Source organism: Artibeus jamaicensis, unplaced genomic scaffold (assembly GCF_021234435.1).
Source record: "Artibeus jamaicensis isolate MK-2021 breed Jamaican fruit bat unplaced genomic scaffold, CSHL_Jam_final contig_384, whole genome shotgun sequence".
NCBI lineage: Eukaryota > Metazoa > Chordata > Mammalia > Chiroptera > Phyllostomidae > Artibeus > Artibeus jamaicensis.
In genome coordinates, this window is record NW_026521810.1 from 663,845 (window position 1) to 684,881 (window position 21,037).

General features: G+C 40.0%; 1 protein-coding gene across 1 annotated transcript in view; it reads right to left on the reverse strand.

Moving 5' to 3' along the window:
- RFX8 (regulatory factor X8) overlaps positions 1 to 21,037 on the reverse strand; it is a 115,028-nt gene that overhangs the window by 23,881 nt on the left and 70,110 nt on the right. The window contains 2 exon segments of the mRNA XM_053664531.1: positions 1,802 to 1,857; positions 17,559 to 17,561. Coding sequence (XP_053520506.1) covers positions 1,802 to 1,857; positions 17,559 to 17,561 — 59 coding nt within the window.

Consider the following 21,037-nt stretch of genomic DNA (forward strand, 5'->3'; position numbering starts at 1 on the left):
GGGGTAGAGAGGGGGCTCCCTTTACCATGTGGCTTAGGAAGCAGGCTGCAAAATGTAGCAGCCATGAACAACTATTTCTCTTAGTGGTTTGAAAGAATCCAGGAGAGAGAATGCAGGACGCAAGACAATGAGAGACCTTGTGGGAGGAAAAGGGGTGAAAGGATTCTTGCTGGTGGGCCATGAGAAGGTGCCATGTGGTTTTGGATTAAGAACTAGAGATTGCGGTAACATAGCTAGCTGATGGTGCTGGGGATTGTGGGAGACCTGCCCAGTTGAGCATGGATTACTGGGAAGAACTGGGAGAAGTGAGCTGAAGACTTCTGTTCTTTTTCTTCTGGAAGACAGTACTTCTGATTGGCATGTTCTGAGACTGGCCTGCCAAGGCAAAGTGGGGAAGGAAGGGCTGTGTGTGTTTGTGGATATTTTAAGGGACTTTGGGATTTTAACAGTGACATTCTGCCATTACTCTAAATCTCTGTAACTTTTAAGTAAATAAATAATTCCTTTCCTTTTTACCAAACTCTGGCACTGAGAGCCATAATTCCTAATACCTGGAAGCAGGCAAAGAATCCACAGTGACAGAGAGACCCCAAGGGAGGAGCCTTGTTTTGGTAATCTGCTCCCTCCACAGGTCCATTTGGTTACAGAATTGCCTTTCAGAAAGCAGCATTTAGAATGCCTCTGTTCACGGGCAGATGTGTCTAGGGCTCTCAGGATCTTTCAGCTCATCCTCTCCCTCCACTCCAGTCAATGAGCCTAAATTACCCTGAGAGAGGAAAACTGTGGGAACAGAGGGTCTGCAGGGAACATGCTGCTCTAAAGAAGCAGCAGTGTTTACCAGTTCTGGAGGGTGTCTGTGGGGCTTCAGAAACTATCTGTCCTCATCTCTTGGAAGGCTTGGGCAATAAATTTAGCCCCTGAGGGCTGATTTTCTCAACTGTCCAATGGGAACAATCCAGTCCCCTTACATTTTCAGAGCTTATAGATCACCTTTACACCCTTAGAGCTGCCTCCCTTTTGCAGAGGAGAAAAGTGAGGGCACTTGCAGTGTTAAGTATACTTTCACTAGTGCAGAAAGTACAAAGGTACAATGCAGAGCAGGGCTGGCTTTAACCTGGGCTGGGCGCTCAGTTGGATTGGGATGAAGGCGATGCTCCAGGGCCACATCAGCTGACCTAGTCAGGAATGGAGTCAGTAAACAAAGGCCCTGCTGAGTTTCTCCCATGCTGGATCTGATTTGGAACAGGGCAACAGTCTTTAACTCTGTCCTAATCTGGTGTCCACATGATTTCAGAACACATTCCTGAGTGGCCCACATGCCAGCATTTTGTAACGTTCTCCTCAGCTCTTCCCTATCTTCTTCTAACACTGAAATGACACAATCCACCCAGGAGAGAAAGGTCAGAGCTGAGGAACTTGGCAGCCCAGACATACTGAGTCCATGGGGCCACATGCAGGGGCAAAGCTATGTCTGTCTGTCCTTGGCTCTGCTATGATGCCCTTTCATCTCTGACACTGGCTTCCCTGGTTGGCCCTTCCACAGGGTCTTCCTGCTCACCCCACTTTCTCTCTTGAACAGAGAGAGCTGGTGACAGGGCCCTCCTAAGGCAGAGAGGGGAGGGTGAGCTTCTTGCTGAATGCCTGGGGCCCACTAGACCAGCCCAGCCAGTAGCCAGCAAGGACCTCTGACTGCCCTGTGGGTGCATGGTAACAGCCTCTCTGCTCTGATGGCATACTTGCAGCTTTCAGCTTTCACTTCACAAAAGCTTCATTCCCTCTTGTCTGGTTGACAGAAGCCTACCTTTGCCATGTTGGAAAGGTATATTTTTCTTTTTAGTCTTTGGACAAACACAGTAACTTTTGTAAGAGAAATACACATGACCATTATTGATACTATAGTGCCACATTCTCTTGTAGAATGGTGTGAAGAACGAGGCATGTGCCTAGATGCCTTGCTCACAGAGAAGGCTGCATGCATCCTGCTTCCACTGTCTGCTAGCACTTTCTCAACTGGCAACTTTGCTAGATACTCTCCAGTCATCCCAGAAAGACTAAGAAATCCCAGCATCTGCTATGCCTGCTTAAAGGAGGTTAGGATTTTTACCTACAAACCCTGAATTTCCTGGACTTTCTCATTTCTACAGTACCTTCCTCAGAAAATGACCAAAGGAAAGTAAAGGATGAAAAAAGAAAACATACAGAGGGAAGGATGCTTTCCTCTTGAATATATCATTTATTCATGTGACAAATATTTCTGAGGGACACTTGTACATATTTGCCCCATAAATATTTTCTGCGTGTTTGCTGAATTTGTAACAAGATGTGTCTGGCCAAATCACTGGGGACCACAGAAGATTCCAATCCAGGAGAAATCCTGATCCAGCCAGAGCCAGCACCTCCCCCAAAAGGAAAGGAGTTGCACAAAGCACTGGTTAAGAAGGGCTGAATGCAGCCTGGAAATGAACTTGGAGCTGAGATTTGATAGGCTTCCATGTCCCAGAGCAACTATAAACAAAGGCAGTGTGGTTGCACAAACCAGCATGCATTTCCCCAGTAGCTGAGCAGCTTGTGACACAGCTGGAGGGAGCTAGAACAGAGCCTGTGTAGGCTGTGGGGGCTGGATGCCCTGTCCCTGCCAAGACACTCATCATGCCCTTGCACTTGGCTGGGAAACTCTGCTCCCATCTAGAAAATGGCAGCCAGGAGAGGAACAAAGACACTGGGGTGGGGTTTGACAAACATGGTGGACATTAACACACATTGGTTGAAAAGCCAGATACTCTGTCGTGCATGGGTTTCTGGGCAAAGACTTCTTCAAAGGGAACACGTGGGGAAAGTACTTGTTCTTCTTTGCCTCACATGTGTGAGAGTGCTTGTGGGACTGGCGAACACCAGGCCTACACAGTGTTTTTTGCTTCACAGGGTCAAAGCCAGCCCACAGAAGTGGAGTCCTGAAATGGGATGTGCCTGATTGGGTGTCAGACCTTGGGATACTGTGACTGTGTGTAGCAAAGCATATGGGTCCTACACTGCTTCCATTCTTTCATCCCCAGAGTAGCACAAATGCAGAAGCCAGGAAACATCCTCAGCCCCAGGGTTATGAGCAGCCTTGGACACTGGGGCCTAACAGACTGAGCCCCTAGCACAATGGGCTGCAGTGACCAGAAGTATACCCCAGACCTGTGCCCTGACCCTGAGAGAGAGAGAAAAGCTACATGAAGCAATGGCGATGCCGGAACCCACAAGTGTGCACCCCATTGAGAGAGAGCCTGAGGATGGATACCTATTTGTATAGTTACCTTCAGCTCTAAAATTATAGATTAGAAATTATGGGGAACTTCTGGGCATGGGTTTGGGTTTTAGTGTTTCTGTAAACAAGGGAATTCTGTGTTTTGTAAACAAGGTTGGCTTGGAGCAGGGATGCTCCCCCAAATTGGGTACTCTGTTAAAAACCATTTTCCTTCTTCACCAATCCTTGTGTTACACTTGTACATGGCAGCATGTGGCAAGACCCCAGGCTGTCTGGTTACAAATTGTTGGATGAAGTAGGGCAGCCTCCATCCTCAAGGGGTTCATGCTCCAAGGATGGGTCATCAGGTATACCACTGACTTCCCAACCACAGTGTAAGTGCTCCCAAGCACTGTGAGAGGTTTAGCGGAGGGACAGGCCTGTTTGGAAGATGGTATCATCGATGGATTCACTTAGAAAGTGACATTCAGTCTGGGTTTGAATGTGTAATTTAGGGGTTAGCCAGGGGAACAGGCATGGGGAAGGCAATCTAGCCACAGAGAGGGGCAGGAAAGGCCTTTTTGGAGACACCCTGTCTTGTGTTGCTGGGAAGACCAGTAGGGGGTCTCTTGGGGAATAGGGACCAAGACCAAGCAGTGAATGATATTACCCAGTGAGAGAAGGACAATAGGCCCTCCAGGAAGCAGGGGCCATTGGATGTTTTTAATTGGCCAAGTCACTGTTTTAAAATAATCATAGGGTCTAGAGATCCAAGAAGGCAGAAGAATAAGGGGAAGCTACACTAACCTCCTTCCAGGACCAATCTGGAATTGCAACTGAATTGTAGAGATATGGTCCTGAATAACCAACTGAATACTAGCTAGAGAGAAGACTTATCACCAAGGACATACAGAAGAAACCACTTTACCACAATGAGATTGATAGGGAATGCAGAGAAGGTGAGAGAGGGATGGCTGGGCTCCTATAGGCAACAGCTGAACTTCTGAAGGGACATTTCAGCAGCTGTGGGTTTATGCCTAAGAAGTATAGGGACTAAACCACAAGCTAGTCTCCCGATCCTATATCACCAAAGCCAGAAAGGAACCTGGATAACATCCAGCTGTGAAAAGCAGCAGGGTTTCTGTCTGCCAGGGAGAGAAGGCTAGAGATTCAGAGAGCCTTTTAAAGGTGCAACACAAAAAATTTCATTTTTAGTCACTCTGAGCTCTGGCAGAGGGAGGGAAGAGTGGTCTAGAGATGCGTGAGGAGAATCTAGGGTTGGTGGCTCTGGGGAGAGAATTGAAGAAATAGCTGCCAGGATCCCTGTGCTGAGTCATTTCCCATACTGTAGGAGCCATTTTTCTCAGGCAGAACACTGCCCTCCAAGTGGAATCGGCCTGAAGAGAAGCAATAGCCCAACCCACAGTAATTGCTTTGTCCAACCCTGTGGAGCTTAAGCTGTGCTACTGATCACAAATTGAATAGTTTACTTATCAGGTTAACAACTCATTAATTTAGCAATTAAGGCAGAAAATACAAAGAATCCACCAAAATGGGAATACAAAGAAACAGACCCCAAATTAAAGAACAAAAGCATTTTCCAGAAGAACTAGATGAAAAGAAGGCAAGCAATTTATCAAATAGAGAGTTTAGAGTAATGATTATAAGGATATTCAAAAGCATGAAAAAAGACATAGAAACCATGAAAAAAACCAATCTGAAATAAAGAATGCAATATTTGAAGTAAACTATGCACTGGAGGGAATCAATAGTAGGTTAGATGAAGCAAAAGACTGAATCAGTGATTTGGAAGACAAGGTAGAAAAGAACACTCAAGCAGTGTTTGCTACTCACAGTAGCAAAAAAAAAAAAGAATTAAAAAATGAGAATTTAAGAAACATTTTGGACATATGAATTGTAACAATATTCACATCATGGGAACACCAGAAGGAGAAAAGAGTGAGCAAGGGATCAAGAACTTATTTGAAGAAATAATGACAGAAAACTTTCCTAATCTGGTGAAGGAAAAAGACACACAAGCCCAGGAAGCTTATAGAATCCCAAACAAGTTGGACCTAAAGAGGCATACACTGAGACATCATAATTAAAATGACAGGGTTTAAAGTCAAGGAGAGAATTTTAAAGAAGTAAGAGAAAAGCAGGTAGTTACCTATAAGGCAGCACCAATTTGACTCTCATCTGATTATTTAACAGAAACATTTGAGGCCAGAAGGGAGTGGTGTGAAATATTCAAGGTGATGAGAAGCAAGGACTTACAACCAGGCTACTTTATCCAGGAAGGCTAGCATTTAAAATTGAAGGAGAAATAAAAAGCTTCCTAGACAAGAAAAAGCTAACAGAGTATTTTATGTCAAACCAGTACTGCAACAAATGTTAAAGAACTTGCTTTAAGAAGAACAAAAAGAGAAAACAGGAGGGGAGGGAAGATGGCAACAGAGTAGGATGGAGAAGATTCCAGCTCCCGTACACATAGGTGAAAATCCTGGCAGATCTACAGAGAAACAGTGCAATAAACCAGTGGTTCTCGGGCATTTATGAAATTAAAAGACCAGAAATTGGGACAAATGCTGAACGACCAGACAGCAGCAGGTCAGTGAGGTCTGGGGGACCTAGATAAAGACAAGAGCAGTAGTGGGGGCCTGCACCTGCAGCCAGGTGGCCCCAGTGCTGCCTCTGCAGTCGGGGTCCAGAGGCATCGGTATGAGACCAGCGCCAGAAGCGTCTGCCACAGGAGCTCAGGCACACAGTGGCCTTGGTAGGTGACCATCCCTGGTCAGCAGCTCCCTCCCTCCCCGTCTAAGCAAGGCTTGACAACACCAGGCAGAGACCTGTCTGCTTGCGTTTAAGGGAAGGTTACAGAGACAAAGGGCCCTGTTCAACTGCAAACTCTGTGGTCGCCAGTCTGGGAGAATTGAGAAGCACATTGTCATCACAAGTCTGGCTGGGAATTGGGCTGGCCTGAGAGGCAGGCTGTCTGGAGAGGTATTTTTTTTGGAAAGTGGACTGAGGTGTTCTCCTGCCACTGAAGCTTGGCTTGCTTCACACCCAGCCTGGCGCTGATCCCACGGGGTGGTGAGCAGAGGCAGTTGAGTTCCCCTGCAAGACTGGGAAGGACTGTGCCAGTTCTGCAGGACCCAGGCAGCCTGGCAGGTGCTCAGAGGAGCGGAAGCATTTGAGTACCACCACAGTACTGGGAAGGACCCTGCCAGAACCCGTGGGACCCATGCAGCCTGGGGGGTGAACAGAGGGGCAGAAGCATTTGAGTCCCATCACAGGTCTGGGAAGGACCTTGACAGATCTTGCGGGGCCCAAGCAGCCTGGTGGGTGCACGGGCGCCTGCACCCTAGTCTGGTAGCCTGGCTAGTGCGCGAGTGCATGCACCAGCATCCCAGCCCACAGAGAGGTCCTGCTGCAACCAGAAAAACCATCTGGACAGTTTGAAACCAAGAAGGGAAGGATTTTTGTTGTTGGTTTTGTTTTATTTTTTCCTTTCTTTAGTAACTTTTCTTTTTAGTAATCTTATACTTTTTATTTTATTATTGCTTTATCTTTCAATACTTTGTTCCTCTCCTTTCTTTTTTCCTGTTTTAGTTCTTCTTCCTTTCTTCCCAAACTTATGGCTTTTGCCTCCCTTCTCCTGCCTGTTTTGTATGTTTGTTTGTTTGTTGCTTTGTTTTCTTTTACCCACAAGAGACACAAACAACTGGGAACTGTGAAAAGACCAGAGTAGGACCCAAAGAGGGGGCATCTCAATAGTGGAGACAGAGAGATAGATTTCACTTTGCTATAGCAGAGAAGCCACAAGTTGCTGCATTTTTCATTATTCTCACTTCTTTTATATTTTAATAGTTTCTTTGTATTCCTCTGCTTTCTGTATAGGCTTCTTAGTCTTGGCTGGTTATATTGTATTATTTGACAGGTTTCCCCTGTTCTTTCCTCCACAGTGTATTGCTAATCCTCTATACTTCACACCACTTGTTTTCCTTTAGCACACTACCCAAAGCTCTATACTCCCTACTCAGATCAAATAGAGTCTGTCATATGATTGTTGCTCTAATATTATTGTAAATAATAGCTGGTCTATACAACTGTAAATACTTCACTACCCATCTCCTGGATCTTAGCCCACTTTACAGGTTCCTGAATTCTATTACTGTAGTGATTAACTTTATTTGCTCACATACTACACCTATTTACTATTCTTTCAATCAAGACAGAAAGACAAATAAAAAGCTTCCAAGACAAAAGAAGTCTAAAAGAATTTGCCTTTACCAAACCAGCTCTACAAGAAATACTAAAAGGACTGATTGAAGGAAAGGAAGGAAAAGAGACAGACAGAGAGGAACACAGGTACAAAAATGACAATGAATAAGTACCTATCAATAATAACCTTAAATGTAAATGAATTAAATGCTCTAATCAAAAGACACAGAATAGCTCAATGGATAAGAAAGCATGACCTACTCATATGCTGCCTACAAGAGACCCACCTCAGGACAAAGGACCATCACAGACTAAAAGTGAAAGCCTGGAAACAAATTTTCCAAGCAAATGGATAAGAAAAAAAACCTGGGGTAGCAATTCTCATATCAGACAAAATAGACTTCAAAAAAAGGGCCATAAAGAGAGACCCAGAAGGTCACTTCATAATACTCAAGGGAAGAATCCACCGAGAAGACATTAACGTTGTAAATATATGTGCACCCAACATAGGAGAACCCAAACATATGAAGAAAATCTTAGAGGACTTCAAGAAAGATATTGACAGCAACACAATTACAGTGGGGGATGTTAACACCCCACTATCAAAGAGGGACAGATCTTCCAAACAAAATATCAACAAAGATATTGCGGCATTAAACAACACCCTTAATGAAATGGATTTAACTGATATATAGAGAGAGCCCTTCATCCCAAAGAAGCTAAATACACATTCTTTTCAAATGCACATGGAACATTTACAAAGATAGACCACATGATAGTACACAAAATGAGCCTCAACAAATTCAAGAATATTGAAATCATACCAAGCATTTTCTCTGACCACAAGGGACGGAAACTGGAAACCAATCCCAAAGGAAAAAACCCAAAACACCCCAAATCATGGAGACTGAATAGTATGCTATTAAACAATGAGTGGGTCAAGAATGAAATTAGGGAAGAAATCAAAAAGTTTCTGGAAACAAATTAAAATGACCTCACGAAAACCCAAAACTTATGGAACACAGCAAAGGCAGTACTGAGAGGAAAGTTCATAGCAATACAGGCTTACCTAAAAAAAGATAGAAACATTTCAAAAAAACAACCTAACCCTATGTCTGTAAGAGCTCGACAAACAACAACAAAGACAGCCCAGAGCAAGTAGAAGAAAATAACCAAGATCAGAGCAGAACTAAATGACATAGAGACTAAAAGCATAATTTTAAGGATCAGTGATTTCAGGAGCTGGTTTTTTGAAAAGAAAAACAAAACAGACAAGCCTTTAAGTACGCTCATAAAGATAAGAAGAGAGAGGACTCAAATAAACACAATCAGAAATGAAAGAGGAGAGATTACAACTGATACCACAGATATAGAAGGGATTGTAAGAAATTACTGTGAATAGCTGTATCCCAAGAAATATGAAAACCTAGGGGAAATGAACAAATTTCTAAAAAAATATAGTCTTCCAAAACTCAATGAAAAAGAAGCAGAAAACATGAACAGACCAATAACAGCAAAAGAAATTGAAGCAGTAATCAAAAGACTCCCATCCCACAAAAGCCCTGGACCAGATGGGTTCACAGGAGAATTCTACAAAGCATTTAAGGAAGAGCTAACCCCCATTCTTCACAGACTATTCCAAGAAATCAAAAATGATGGAAAACTCCCACACTCTTTTTAGGAAGCCAGCATTATCCTAATTCCAAAACCAGATAGAGATACAACAAAGAAAGAAAACTTCAGGCCAATATTGCTGATGAACATAGACACTAAAATTCTCAACAAAACATTGGCAAATCGCATCCAACTATACATCAAAGAGATCATACACCATGACCAAGTGAGATTCATCCAGGGATGCAAAGATGGTTCAATATTCACAAATCAGTAAATGTAATTCATCACATAAACAAAAGCAAAGACAAAAACCACATGATCATATCAATAGATGCAGAAAAACCTTTTGATAAGGTACAACATCCATTTATGATAAAAAAAACACTCAGCAAAGTGGGAATAGAGGGAGCATTCCTCAATATAATAAAGGCTATATATGAGAGACCTACAGCCAACATCATGTTCAATGGGCAAAAACTAAAATATTTTCCACTAAGATCAGGAACAAGACAAGGTTGTCCACTCTCACCACTTCTATTCAATATAGTTTTGGAAGTTTTGGCCACAGCAATCAGACAATAAAAGGAAATAAGAGGCATCCAAATAGGAAAGGAGGAAATAAAACCATCACTGTTTGCAGATGACATGATAGTGTACATGGAAAATCCTATAGACTCTACCAGAAATACTGCTCAAATTAATTAATGAGTGTGGCAAAACAGTAGGATACAAAGTCAATATCCAGAAATCAAAGGCATTTTTGTATACTAACAATGAATCAGCAGAAGCAGAAATCGAGGAAAAAATCCCATTCGATATAGCAAAAAGAAAAATAAAATATCTGGGAATAAACCTAACCAAGGAGGTAAAAGATCTGTACTCAGAAAACTACACAGCACTGAAGAAAGAAATTAGGGAAGACACAAACAAATGGAAACATATACCATGTTCATGGATTGGAAGAATTAAAATCATCAAAATGTCCATGCTACCCAAAGTAATTTACAGATTCAGTGCAATACCTATTAAAGTACCAATGGCATATTTCACAGATATAGAACAAACACTTCAAAAATTTATATGGAACCATAAATGACCCCCAAATAGTCGCTGAAATTTTGAGAAAGAAGAACAAAGTAGGAGGGATCACAATACCTGATATCAAACTGTATTACAAAGCCACTGTAATGAAAACAGCCTGGTACTGGCATAAAAACAGGCACATAGACCAATGGAACAGAACAGAGAGCCCAGAAATCAACCCAACCCTCTACAGTCAATTAATATTTGACAAAGGGGGCAGCAATATAAAATGTAGTAAAGATAGCCTCTTCAACAAATGGTGTTGGGAGAACTAGACAGCTACATGCAAAAAAAAAAAAAAAAGAAACTTGAGCACCAACTTACACCATACACCAAAATAAATTCAAGGTGGATAAAAAAAAACATAAGCTGTGAATCCATTAAAGTCCTAGAGGAGAACATTGGCAAGAAAATATCAGATACTTCATGCAGCAACTTTTTTTATGGATATGTCCCCTAAAGCAAGGGATATAAAGGAAAGAATAAACAAATGGGATCTCATCAAAGTAAAAAGCTTCTGTGGGGCTAAAGAAAACAGTATTCAAATAAAAAGACAACCCATTGTATGGGAAAACATATTTGCCAATGATACCTCAGACAAAGGTTTAATCTCCAAAATATACAAAGAACTCACACAACTTCACTCTAAGAAGACAAATAACCCAATTAAAAAATGGGAAAAGGACTTGAACAGACACTTCTCCAAGGAGGACATACAGATTATCCAGAGACACATGAAAAAATGCTCAATATCATTAGCTATCAGAGAGATGCAAATTAAACCAACACTGAGATACCACTTTACACCTGGCTATCATAAACAAAGCAACAAACAACAAATGTTGGAGAGGTAGTGGGGAAAATGAGACCCTAGTTCACTGTTGGTGGGATTGCAGACTGGTACAACCATTATGGAAAACAGAATAGAATTTTCTTAGAAAACTCAAAATGGACCTGCCTTTTGACTCAGCAATTCCACTGCCGGGATTATATCCTAAGAACCCAAAAACACTAATCCAAAAGAACATATGCACCCCAATGTTCTTAGCAGCACAATTTACAATAGCCAAGAGGTAGAAGCAACCTAGGTACTCGTCAGTAAATGAATGGATCAAAAAATTGTGGTACATATACACAATAGAATTCTATGCAGCAGAAAGAAAGAAAGAGCTCATACCCTTTGCAATAGCATGGGTGGAACTGGAAAGCATTATGCTGAGTGAAATAAGCCAGGTGTTGAAAGACAAATACCATATGATCTTACCTTTAACAGGAACCTAAACAACAAAACAAACAAACAAGCAAAATAAAAACAAAGACACTGAAATAGAGAACAAGGGGACAGTGACAAAGGGGAGAGGGGAGGGAATTTAAGGGGGAAAAGGGGAGGGATTTCAAGGAACTAGTATAAAGAACACATGGACAACAGCTAAGTGGGGTGGAAATGGGAGGGAGGTGGGGGTCATGTGGGGGTGGGTGCGCAAGGATTGGAGTAAAAGGCAGAAAACTGTACTTAAAAATAATTAAATAAAAAAAGAAAAAGAGAAAACAAAAGAAATGAAAATAGTCTAGTGATAAAATGGCACTGAATACCTATCTGTCAATAATCACCTTAAATGTAAATGGATTAAATACTCCAACCAAAAGACACAGATTAGCTGAATGGATAAGGAATCAAGACCCATATATATGCTTTCTTCAAAAGGCCCATCTCAGATTTAAAGATACACACAGAGGAAAAGTAAAGGAATGGAAAAAAATATTTCATGCAAATCCAAAGGAAAAGAACACTGATGTAACAGTGCTTATATCCAACCAAATACACTTTAAAATCAAGGTTATAGTAAGAGAGAAAGAAAAACACTACATAATCATAAAGGGAACAATCCAACAAGAGGATATAACCCTAGTAAACACTTATGCACCTAACATAGGAGCACCTAAATACATGAAGGAAATCTTGATGGACATAAAGAAGGAGGTGGACAGAAATACAGTCGTAGTCAGGGATTTTAACACCCCTTTGACTTCAATGGATATATCTTCCAGACAGAAAATCAACAAGGAGATAGTGGCCTTAAGTGACACAGTAGATCATATGGGTTTAATCACTCTTTTCAGAGCATTTCACACCAAAGCAGCAGAATATACATACTTTTCAAGTGCACATGGAATATTTTCTAGGGTAGACCACATGTTAGGACACAAAACAAATCTCAGTAAGTTTAGAAAGACTGAAATCATATCAAGCATATTCTCTGACCACAATGCTATGAAACTAGAAATCAGTCATAGAAATCAAACTGAAAAATATGCAAATGCATGGAAACTAAATAGCATGTTATTAAATGAGTGGGTCAACAATGAGATAAAAGAAGAAATTAAAGACACTTGAAACAAATGAAATTGAGGACACAACAATGTAAAATCTGTGGGACACTGGAAAAGCAATCCTTAGAGAGAAATTCATAGTATTGCAGGCCTATCTCAAACAAACAAACAAACAAACAAACAAAATCTCAAATAAAGGATCTAACTACACACTTAAAGTAATTAGAAAAGGAACAACAAACAAAGCCCAAAGTGAGTAGAAGGAAGGAAATAAGAAATATCAGAGCAGAAATAAATGAAATAGAGTAAAAAAATGGTACAGAATATCAATGAATCCAAGAGATGATTCTTTGAAAAGATAAACAAGATTGACAAACCTTTACCAGACTCATCAAGAAAAAAAGAGAAAGGACCCAAATAGAATCAGAAATGAAAGAGAAGAAATGACAACAGACACCAAAGAAATAAAAAGGATTATAAGAAAACATTATGAACAACTCCATGCCAACAAACTGGACAACTTGGATGAAATGAATAAATTTCTAGGAGTATACAATCATTTGAAAATAAATCAGAAAGAACAGAGAATATGAATAGACAAATTATACTTAGTGAAATTGAAGCAGTAATAAAAAAACACCAAAACTCCCAACAAATAAAAGCTCTGGACCAGAAGTCTTCACAGGTGAATTTTACCAAACATTCTAAGAAGAACTAACATCTTTCTTCTCAAACTATTTCATAAAATTCACTAAGAAGAAAGGATCCCTAGTCATTTTACAAGGCCAAATGATCTTACTTCCAAAACCAAATAAGGATATTACAAAGAAAGAAAATAATAGGCTAATATCCCTGATGAACATAGATACTACACTCCTCAATAAAATATTAGCAAGCTGAATACAGCAATGCATCAAAAAGATCATACACCATGATCCAGTAGGATTTATTCTGGAAATGCAAAGTCGGTACAACATTCACAAATCAATAAATGTGATTCACCACATAAACAAAATGGAGGCTAAAAACCATGTGATCATATCAATAGATGCAGAAAAAGCTTTTGATAAAGTCCAGCACCCATTTATGACAAAAACTCTCGGCAAAGTGGGATTAGAGGAATCATACTTAAACATAATAAAGACCATATATAACAAACTCCTGCCAACATCATACTCAGTGGGAAAAATCTTCCAGTGTTCCCTTTAACATAGGGAACAAAATGGATGCTCACTTTTACCTCTCTTATTCAACAAAGTACTGGAAGCCCTAGCCACATTATTCAGACAAGAAGAAATAAAAGGAATCCAAATTGAAAAGGAAGAAGTAAAATTGTCATTATGTGTAGATAATATGATACTGTACACAGAAACCCCAGATTACACCAAGAATCTACTAGAAATAATAAATGAATTCAGCAAAGTAGCAAAATACAAAATTAATACCCAGAAATTAGTTGCATTTTTTATGTGCCAATAACAAACTAACAGAAAGGGAAGTTAAAATACAATCCCATCATATCCCCAAACACGTCTTAAAAAACACCTCCCCAAAAATCAAACCTCTGGGCTACATAATTGCTTCAAAAAGAATAAAATACCAAGGAATAAACCTAGCCAAGGATGAAAAAGAACTGTACTCAGAAAATTAGAAGACTCTGAAGACAGAAATAGAAGAAGATACAAATAAGTGGAAGCACATACTGTGTTCATGGATAGGAAGAATTAACATCATTAAAATGTCCACACTACCCAAACCAATCTATAGGTTCAGCACAATTCCTATAAAAATTTCAATGATGTATTTCATAGAAGTAGAACAAATATTTCAAAAATTTATATGGATCCACAAGAGACACTGAAGAGCAAAAGTGATCTTGAGAAAGAAGAACTAAGTTGGAGGAATCACACTACCTAATATTAAACTATACTATAAGGTTATAGTAATCAAAACACCATGTAGTGACATGAAAAAAGACACATAGATCAATGGAACAGAACAGAGAGCCCCCAAATAAACCCACACTTTATAGGTAATTAATATTTGACAGAGAAAGCAAGCACATACAATAGGCTAAAGATAGTTTATTCAATAAATGGTGTTGGGAAAATTGGACAGATACATGCAGAAAATTTAAACTAGACCACCTTCTTACACCACACACAAGAATAAATTAAAATTTTTTAAGATGGTGGTGAGATAGGTGGGAGTGGAGTCCACTTCCCCCTGCACACAGGTGGAACACCTGCCCAATCTTCTGAGGAGCAGAGTGAACAGTCAACAGTATCCAAGCATATATGAAGATGGGAGGCCAAAATTGTAGAAGACATTGAAAAATCAGACAGTAAGGAGAGTGCTTTGGGACAATAAGGTCCCTGGGAGCAGCATGAGGACCAGGGTGGCTGCAGCCCCAGGCCCGGTGCCCACTGGGTATGCTGCAAGATTCTTAGGAGAGAGCCAGGTTAATGGCTCCCTCCCCTGCCAAACAAGGTTTGAGCAGCACCAGGATGGACCTGGATGCTTGAAGTCGGTGGGGGAATAGGGAGGAAGTGGCAAACACACAGAGGCAGTGTGCACCCACTGAGACTGTGGACGCCAGCTGGGAAGAGTTGGGCCGTGTTGGGCCCTGACCCTGATAGTCCCCGGTCTGGTTGAAGAGTTGGGCTATGTGAAAGGCCAGGCCCTTGTATGGAGCATTATGCTTGAGCAGGAGGAATTTTTCAGACAGAAAAATAAAGAAAAGAGGCACTCAGCAGCTGTATGGGGAATCGTCCGGCGGGCAGCCACCCCTGCCTCCCCTAGCTGCACCAGAGCAGCCTGAGCAGCCTCTGCAGCCTCAGCCCCGGCCCCAGCCCACCTCTGCTGCCATGACCACGACTGCACCCCTAACCCCAGCCACATCAGCAAACCAAGAGGTGCGCCACTGACCCAGCCAAACCCCACCCAGCCAACCCCCACCCTGCCCTGGTTGCCACCACAGCGGCTGCATGCTCACACATGACACCCTGGGACAGTGTGTGCCCAAACCCCTAGCCCAGCGGCTGCCCATCCCACCCCAACAGCGGAGGCTGAATGCTCACACGGGCAGCGCCAGGGACTTCGCACACCTGAACCTGCGTCCCAGTGGCTGCCAGTCCCACCCTAGGTGCTGAGGCCAAGAGCTCACATCCCCAGCCCCTGGAACAGAGTGAGACTTACCCCGACACTCACAGTCATATTGCGCCCAACCCCACCCACCCCTCTCGGCTTGCTGCAGCCAGGAAGATCAGCAGAACAGATTTTGCTTGTTTAAAGCCAGCAGGAGCACCCTCCCACTTTTTAAAGTTGCTTCTTATTTTCTTTCCTTCTTTCTGTCTTTATTCCTTCTTCCTTCCTTCCTTTCTTTTTTCCTTCCCTTCCCCCCCTTTTATAATTCCCACTTTTTTTTTATTCTCACAAGTGAGACAATAAAAGGTGGAGCTGTGAAAGGACCAGAGTTAAACCTAAAGAGGGGTCATCCCAACAACTGAGGCAGTAAGACAAATTTCACTTTGCAACTCCAGAGAACTTGCAGGTTATTGTATATTTGTATTATTATCATTTTTCATTATTTTTACTTCTTTTATTTTATTAGTATTTTTTATTTCTCTTCTTTCTGTTTAGTCTTCTTTGCTTGGCATGTTAAAATGCACTGTTTGACTGGTTTCCCTTTTTCTCTCTTTCATAGTGTATTTTTAATTTTCTGTCTTTCACTTCACTTGTGTTCCAATAGCCACTAGTCTAGGTCCTGTACTTCCTATTCTTGTTTTTCAGATCACATAGATTCTGTCATGTGGTAGTTGCTCCATTACTATTGTAAATAAATGTGGTTCCATACTATTGTAAATACCCCACAGCACCCCTCTCGGATCTTACTTCACTGTTTTTAGAACTTCAATACTGTTGTGGTTAATTCTATTCTCTCACACACCACACCTATTTTTTATCCTTTATACTCACTTCATAATCTGACCTCCCACAAGCTCACTGTTTTCTAGCTCCAACTCACAACGCTTCCCCACCCCCAATGAGAGTCATATATTTTCCACCCTTTCTAAAAAGTGGCTACTTCAGTGAAATATCACAGTTGACATTGTACATATCCAAAGGAACTTTTATCTCTTCTCTATGGGTTGGTACTTTAAATACCATAGAATACATTTCTGTTGTCTTAGACCATTTTGCCTTCCCCCTCCAACTGAACACAAACAAACAATGAGAAGACAAGGAAACAATCCCCGAATGAGAGGAAAGTAGGAAGCTTCAGATAAAATACTAACTGAAAAAGAGGCAAGTAAACTATCATATACTGAGTTCAAAGTAATGGTTATCATGAAGCTGAATGAACTCACAGAGAATTACCAAAAACTATAGGGAAACTACAATGAACTCACTGCAAACTGTATCAATATGAAAAAGACAATAGAAACTATCAATAAGTAGCAAGAAACAATGAAGATTACAATTTATGCTTTGAAGAACACAGTGCAAGGAATCAAAAGCAGGCTAGAGCAAGCAAAGAATCGATCAGTGAGCTGGAGGACAAGGTACAAAGAAACACCCAGAAAGAGCAAGAAAAGAAAAAGAGACTCAGAAAGAATGAAGAAGGGTTAAGAGAAATGCAGGAAAACATGAAATGTAATATATTCATATAATAGAGATACCAGAAGGAGGAAAAAAGAGGAGTAAGGAATAGAAAACCTGTTTGAAAAAGTAATGATGGAAATCTTCCCTAATTTAATGAGAGAAAACTCACACAAATCCAGGAAATGCAGAGAGTCCTAATCAACAGGAACACAGAGAGGCCCACTTCAAGACACATCATAATTAAAATGGCAAAATTCCAAGACAAAGACAAAATCCTAAAAAGAGCAAGGGAAAAATAGAAAGTGACTTACAAGGGAGCCCTGGTAAGACTAACAGCTGACTTCTCAAAGGAAACACTTTAAGACAGAAGGGAACAGCAACAATTACAAGTAATGAAAACCAAGGGGCTACAACTGAGGGTACACTATCCAGCAAGGCTCTCAATTAAAATGGAAAGCCAAATAAGAACCTTCTAGGACAAAAGAAGCCTCAAAGGATATATTTCCCCAAACCAGCTCTGCAAAACATGCTAAATGGTCTGCTTTAAGAACAGAAAGAAAAACAATAAGAGAGGGAGGAACACAAGTACAAAAAATGGAAATGAATAAGTACCTATCAATGATAACATTAAAGGCAAATAGATTAAATGCTTCAATCAAAAGACATAGAATAGCTGAATAAATAAGAAAGCATGACTCACACATATACTGCCTACAAGAGACCCATCTCAAAACAAAAGACTACACACACTGAAAGTGGAGGGCTGGAAACAAATATTCCAAGCAAATAGACAGGAAAAAAAGCAGGAGTTGCATACTCATATTAGACAAAATAGACGTCAAAAAAAGGGGGAGGGCATAAAAAGAGACCCAGAAGGTCACTTCATAATACTCAAGGGAAGAATCCATGAAGAAGACGTAAACATTGTAAATATGTATGCACCCATCATAGGAGCACCCAAATACATAAAGAAAATCTTGGAGGACTTCAGGAAAGATATTGATAGCAACACAATTATACTAGGGGATTTTAACACTCCACTGTCACAAATGAATAAATCTTCCAAACCAATATCAACAAAGATACTGTGGCATAGAATAATGTCCTAGATGAAATGGATTTAACTGATATATATAGAGAGAATTTCATCCCAAAGAAGTAAAATACATATTCTTTACAAATGCACAAGGAACATTTTCAAAGGTACATCACATGATAGAACACAAAACAAGCCTCAACAAATTCAAGAAAAGGGAAATCATATCAAGCATTTTTTCAGACCGCAGGGACTGAAACTAGAAACCAACCTCAATGAAAAAACTCAAAAACACTCAAACTCAGGGAGATTGAATAACATGCTATTAAACAATGAATGGGTCAGGAATGTGATTAAGAAAGATATCAAAAAGTTTCTGGAAACAAAAAAAAAAGTTTCTGGAAACAAATGAAAATGAACTCACAACATCCAAAACTTATGGGACACAATGACGGCAGCTCTGAGAGGGAAGTTCATACTGATACAGGCCCACCTAAAAAAGATAGAAACATTTCAAATAAATAACCTAACCCTACATCTACAAGAATTGGAGAAACAACAACAAAGACAGTCCAGAGCAAGTAGAAGGAAGGAAATAACAAAGATCACAGCATAATTAAACAACATAGAGACTAAAAGCACAACTCTAAGGACCAATAAATCCAGGAGCTGCTTCTTTGAAAAGATAAATAAAATCGACAAGCCTTTAGGCATACTCATCGAGAAAAAGAGAGAGAACCCAAATGAGCACAATCAGAAATGAAGGAGGAGAGATTACAACTGATACCACAGAAATACAAAGGATTGTAAGAAATTACTATGAAGAAGTGTATGCCAAGAAATTTGAATGTCTAGGTGAAATGGACAAAATTATAGAAAAATATAATTTTCCAAAACTGAGTGAAGAAGAAGCAGAAAGCCTGAACAGAACAATAACAGCTGATGAAATTGAAACAGTAATAAAAAAACTCCCATCACACAAAAGCCCTGGACCACACTGTTTCACAGGAGAATTTTTAAAAAGCATTTAAGGAAGAGATAACCCCTATCCTTCAAGATCATTCCAAAAAAATGCAAGAAGATGGAAGACTCCCAAACTCTGTTTATGAAGCTAGCGTCATCCTAATCCCCAAACCAGATAAAGATATAACAAAGAAAGAAAACTTCAGGCCAATATTACTGGTGAACATACATGCTAAAATCCTCAACAAAATATTGGCAAACTGCATCCAGCAATACCTTAAAAATATCATACACCATGACCAAGTGGGATTCATCCTAGGGATGCAAGGATGGTTCAATATTCACAAATCAATAAATGTAATACATTACATAAATAAAAGCAACAACATAAATCATATGACCATATCAATAGATGCAAAAAAAGCATTTGATAAGGTGCAGCATCCATTTATGATAATAACATTCAACGGAGTGAGAATAGAAGGAGTATTCATCAACATAATAAAGGCCTTATATGAGAGACCAACAGCCAACAGCATATTCAATAGGCAAGAACTAAAACTTTCCTCCTAAGATTAGGAGCAAGACAAGGATGCTCACTTTCACCACTTCTATTCAAAATAGTATTGGGAGACCTCCCCACAGCAACCACACAAGAAAAAGAAATAAAAGTCATCCATACTGGAAAGGAGAAAGCAAAACTGTCATTGTTTGCAGATGACATGATAGTGTACATAGAAAATCCTATAGACTCCACCAAAAAGCTACTCGACCTAATAAGTAAATTGGGCAAAAGAGCGAGATACAAAATCAATATCCAGATACCAAAGGCATTTTTTGTACACCAATAATGAAATATCAGAAACATAATTTATTAAAACAATTTTATTTGCTATAGCAACAAGAAAAAATAAAGTACCTAGGAAGAAACCTAACCAAGGAGGTAAAAGTCCTACACTCTGAAAACTACACAACACTGAAGAAAAAAAGTAAAAGAAGACATAAACAAATGGAAGCATGTACATGCTCATGGATTGGAAGAATTAACATCATCAAAATGTCCATACTATCCAAAGCAATTTATAGATTCAATGCAATCCTTATTAAAGTGCCGATGACATATTTCAGAGATATAGAGCAAACACTTCAAAAATGTATGTGAAATTATAAATGACCCTGAATACCTGCAGCAATTTTAAGAAAGAAAAACAAAGTAGGAGGTATCACAGTACCTGACAACAAACTGTATTACAAGGCCACTGTAATCAAAACAGTCTGGCGGTACTGGCATAAGAACAGACACATAGATCAATGGAACAGAATAGAGTGCCCAGAAATAAATCCAAGTGTCTACAACAATTAATATTTGACAAAAGGGGCGGCAGCATAAAATGGAGTAAAGATAGCCTCTTCAAAAAATGGTGTTGGGAGATCTGGACAGCTACATGCAAAAAAGTGAAACTCGATCACCAACTTACATCATATACAAAAATAAATTCAAGGTGGATAAAAGATTTAAATATAAGTCATCACACCATAAAAGTCTTAGAGAAACACATTGGCAGGAAAATCTCAGTCATTCCACACACCAACATGTTCACTGATACATCCCCTAAAGCAAGAGCCATGAGAGGAAGTATAAACAAATGGGACCTTGTCAAATTAAAAAGCTTCTGCATGGCCAAAGAAAGCAGCATTAAAATAAAAAGAGAACCAACTATATGGGAAAACATATTTGCCAATGATACTGCAGACAAGGGTTTGATCTTCAAAATATATAAATAACTCACAGGACTCCATTCCAGGAAGACAAAAAACTCAATTAAAAAATGAGTAATAGACCTGAACACACACATCTCCAAGGAAGACATACAAAGAGCCTAGAGACATATGAAAAGGTACTCAGTATCACTAGCCATCAGAGAGTTGCAAATTAAAAACACGATGAG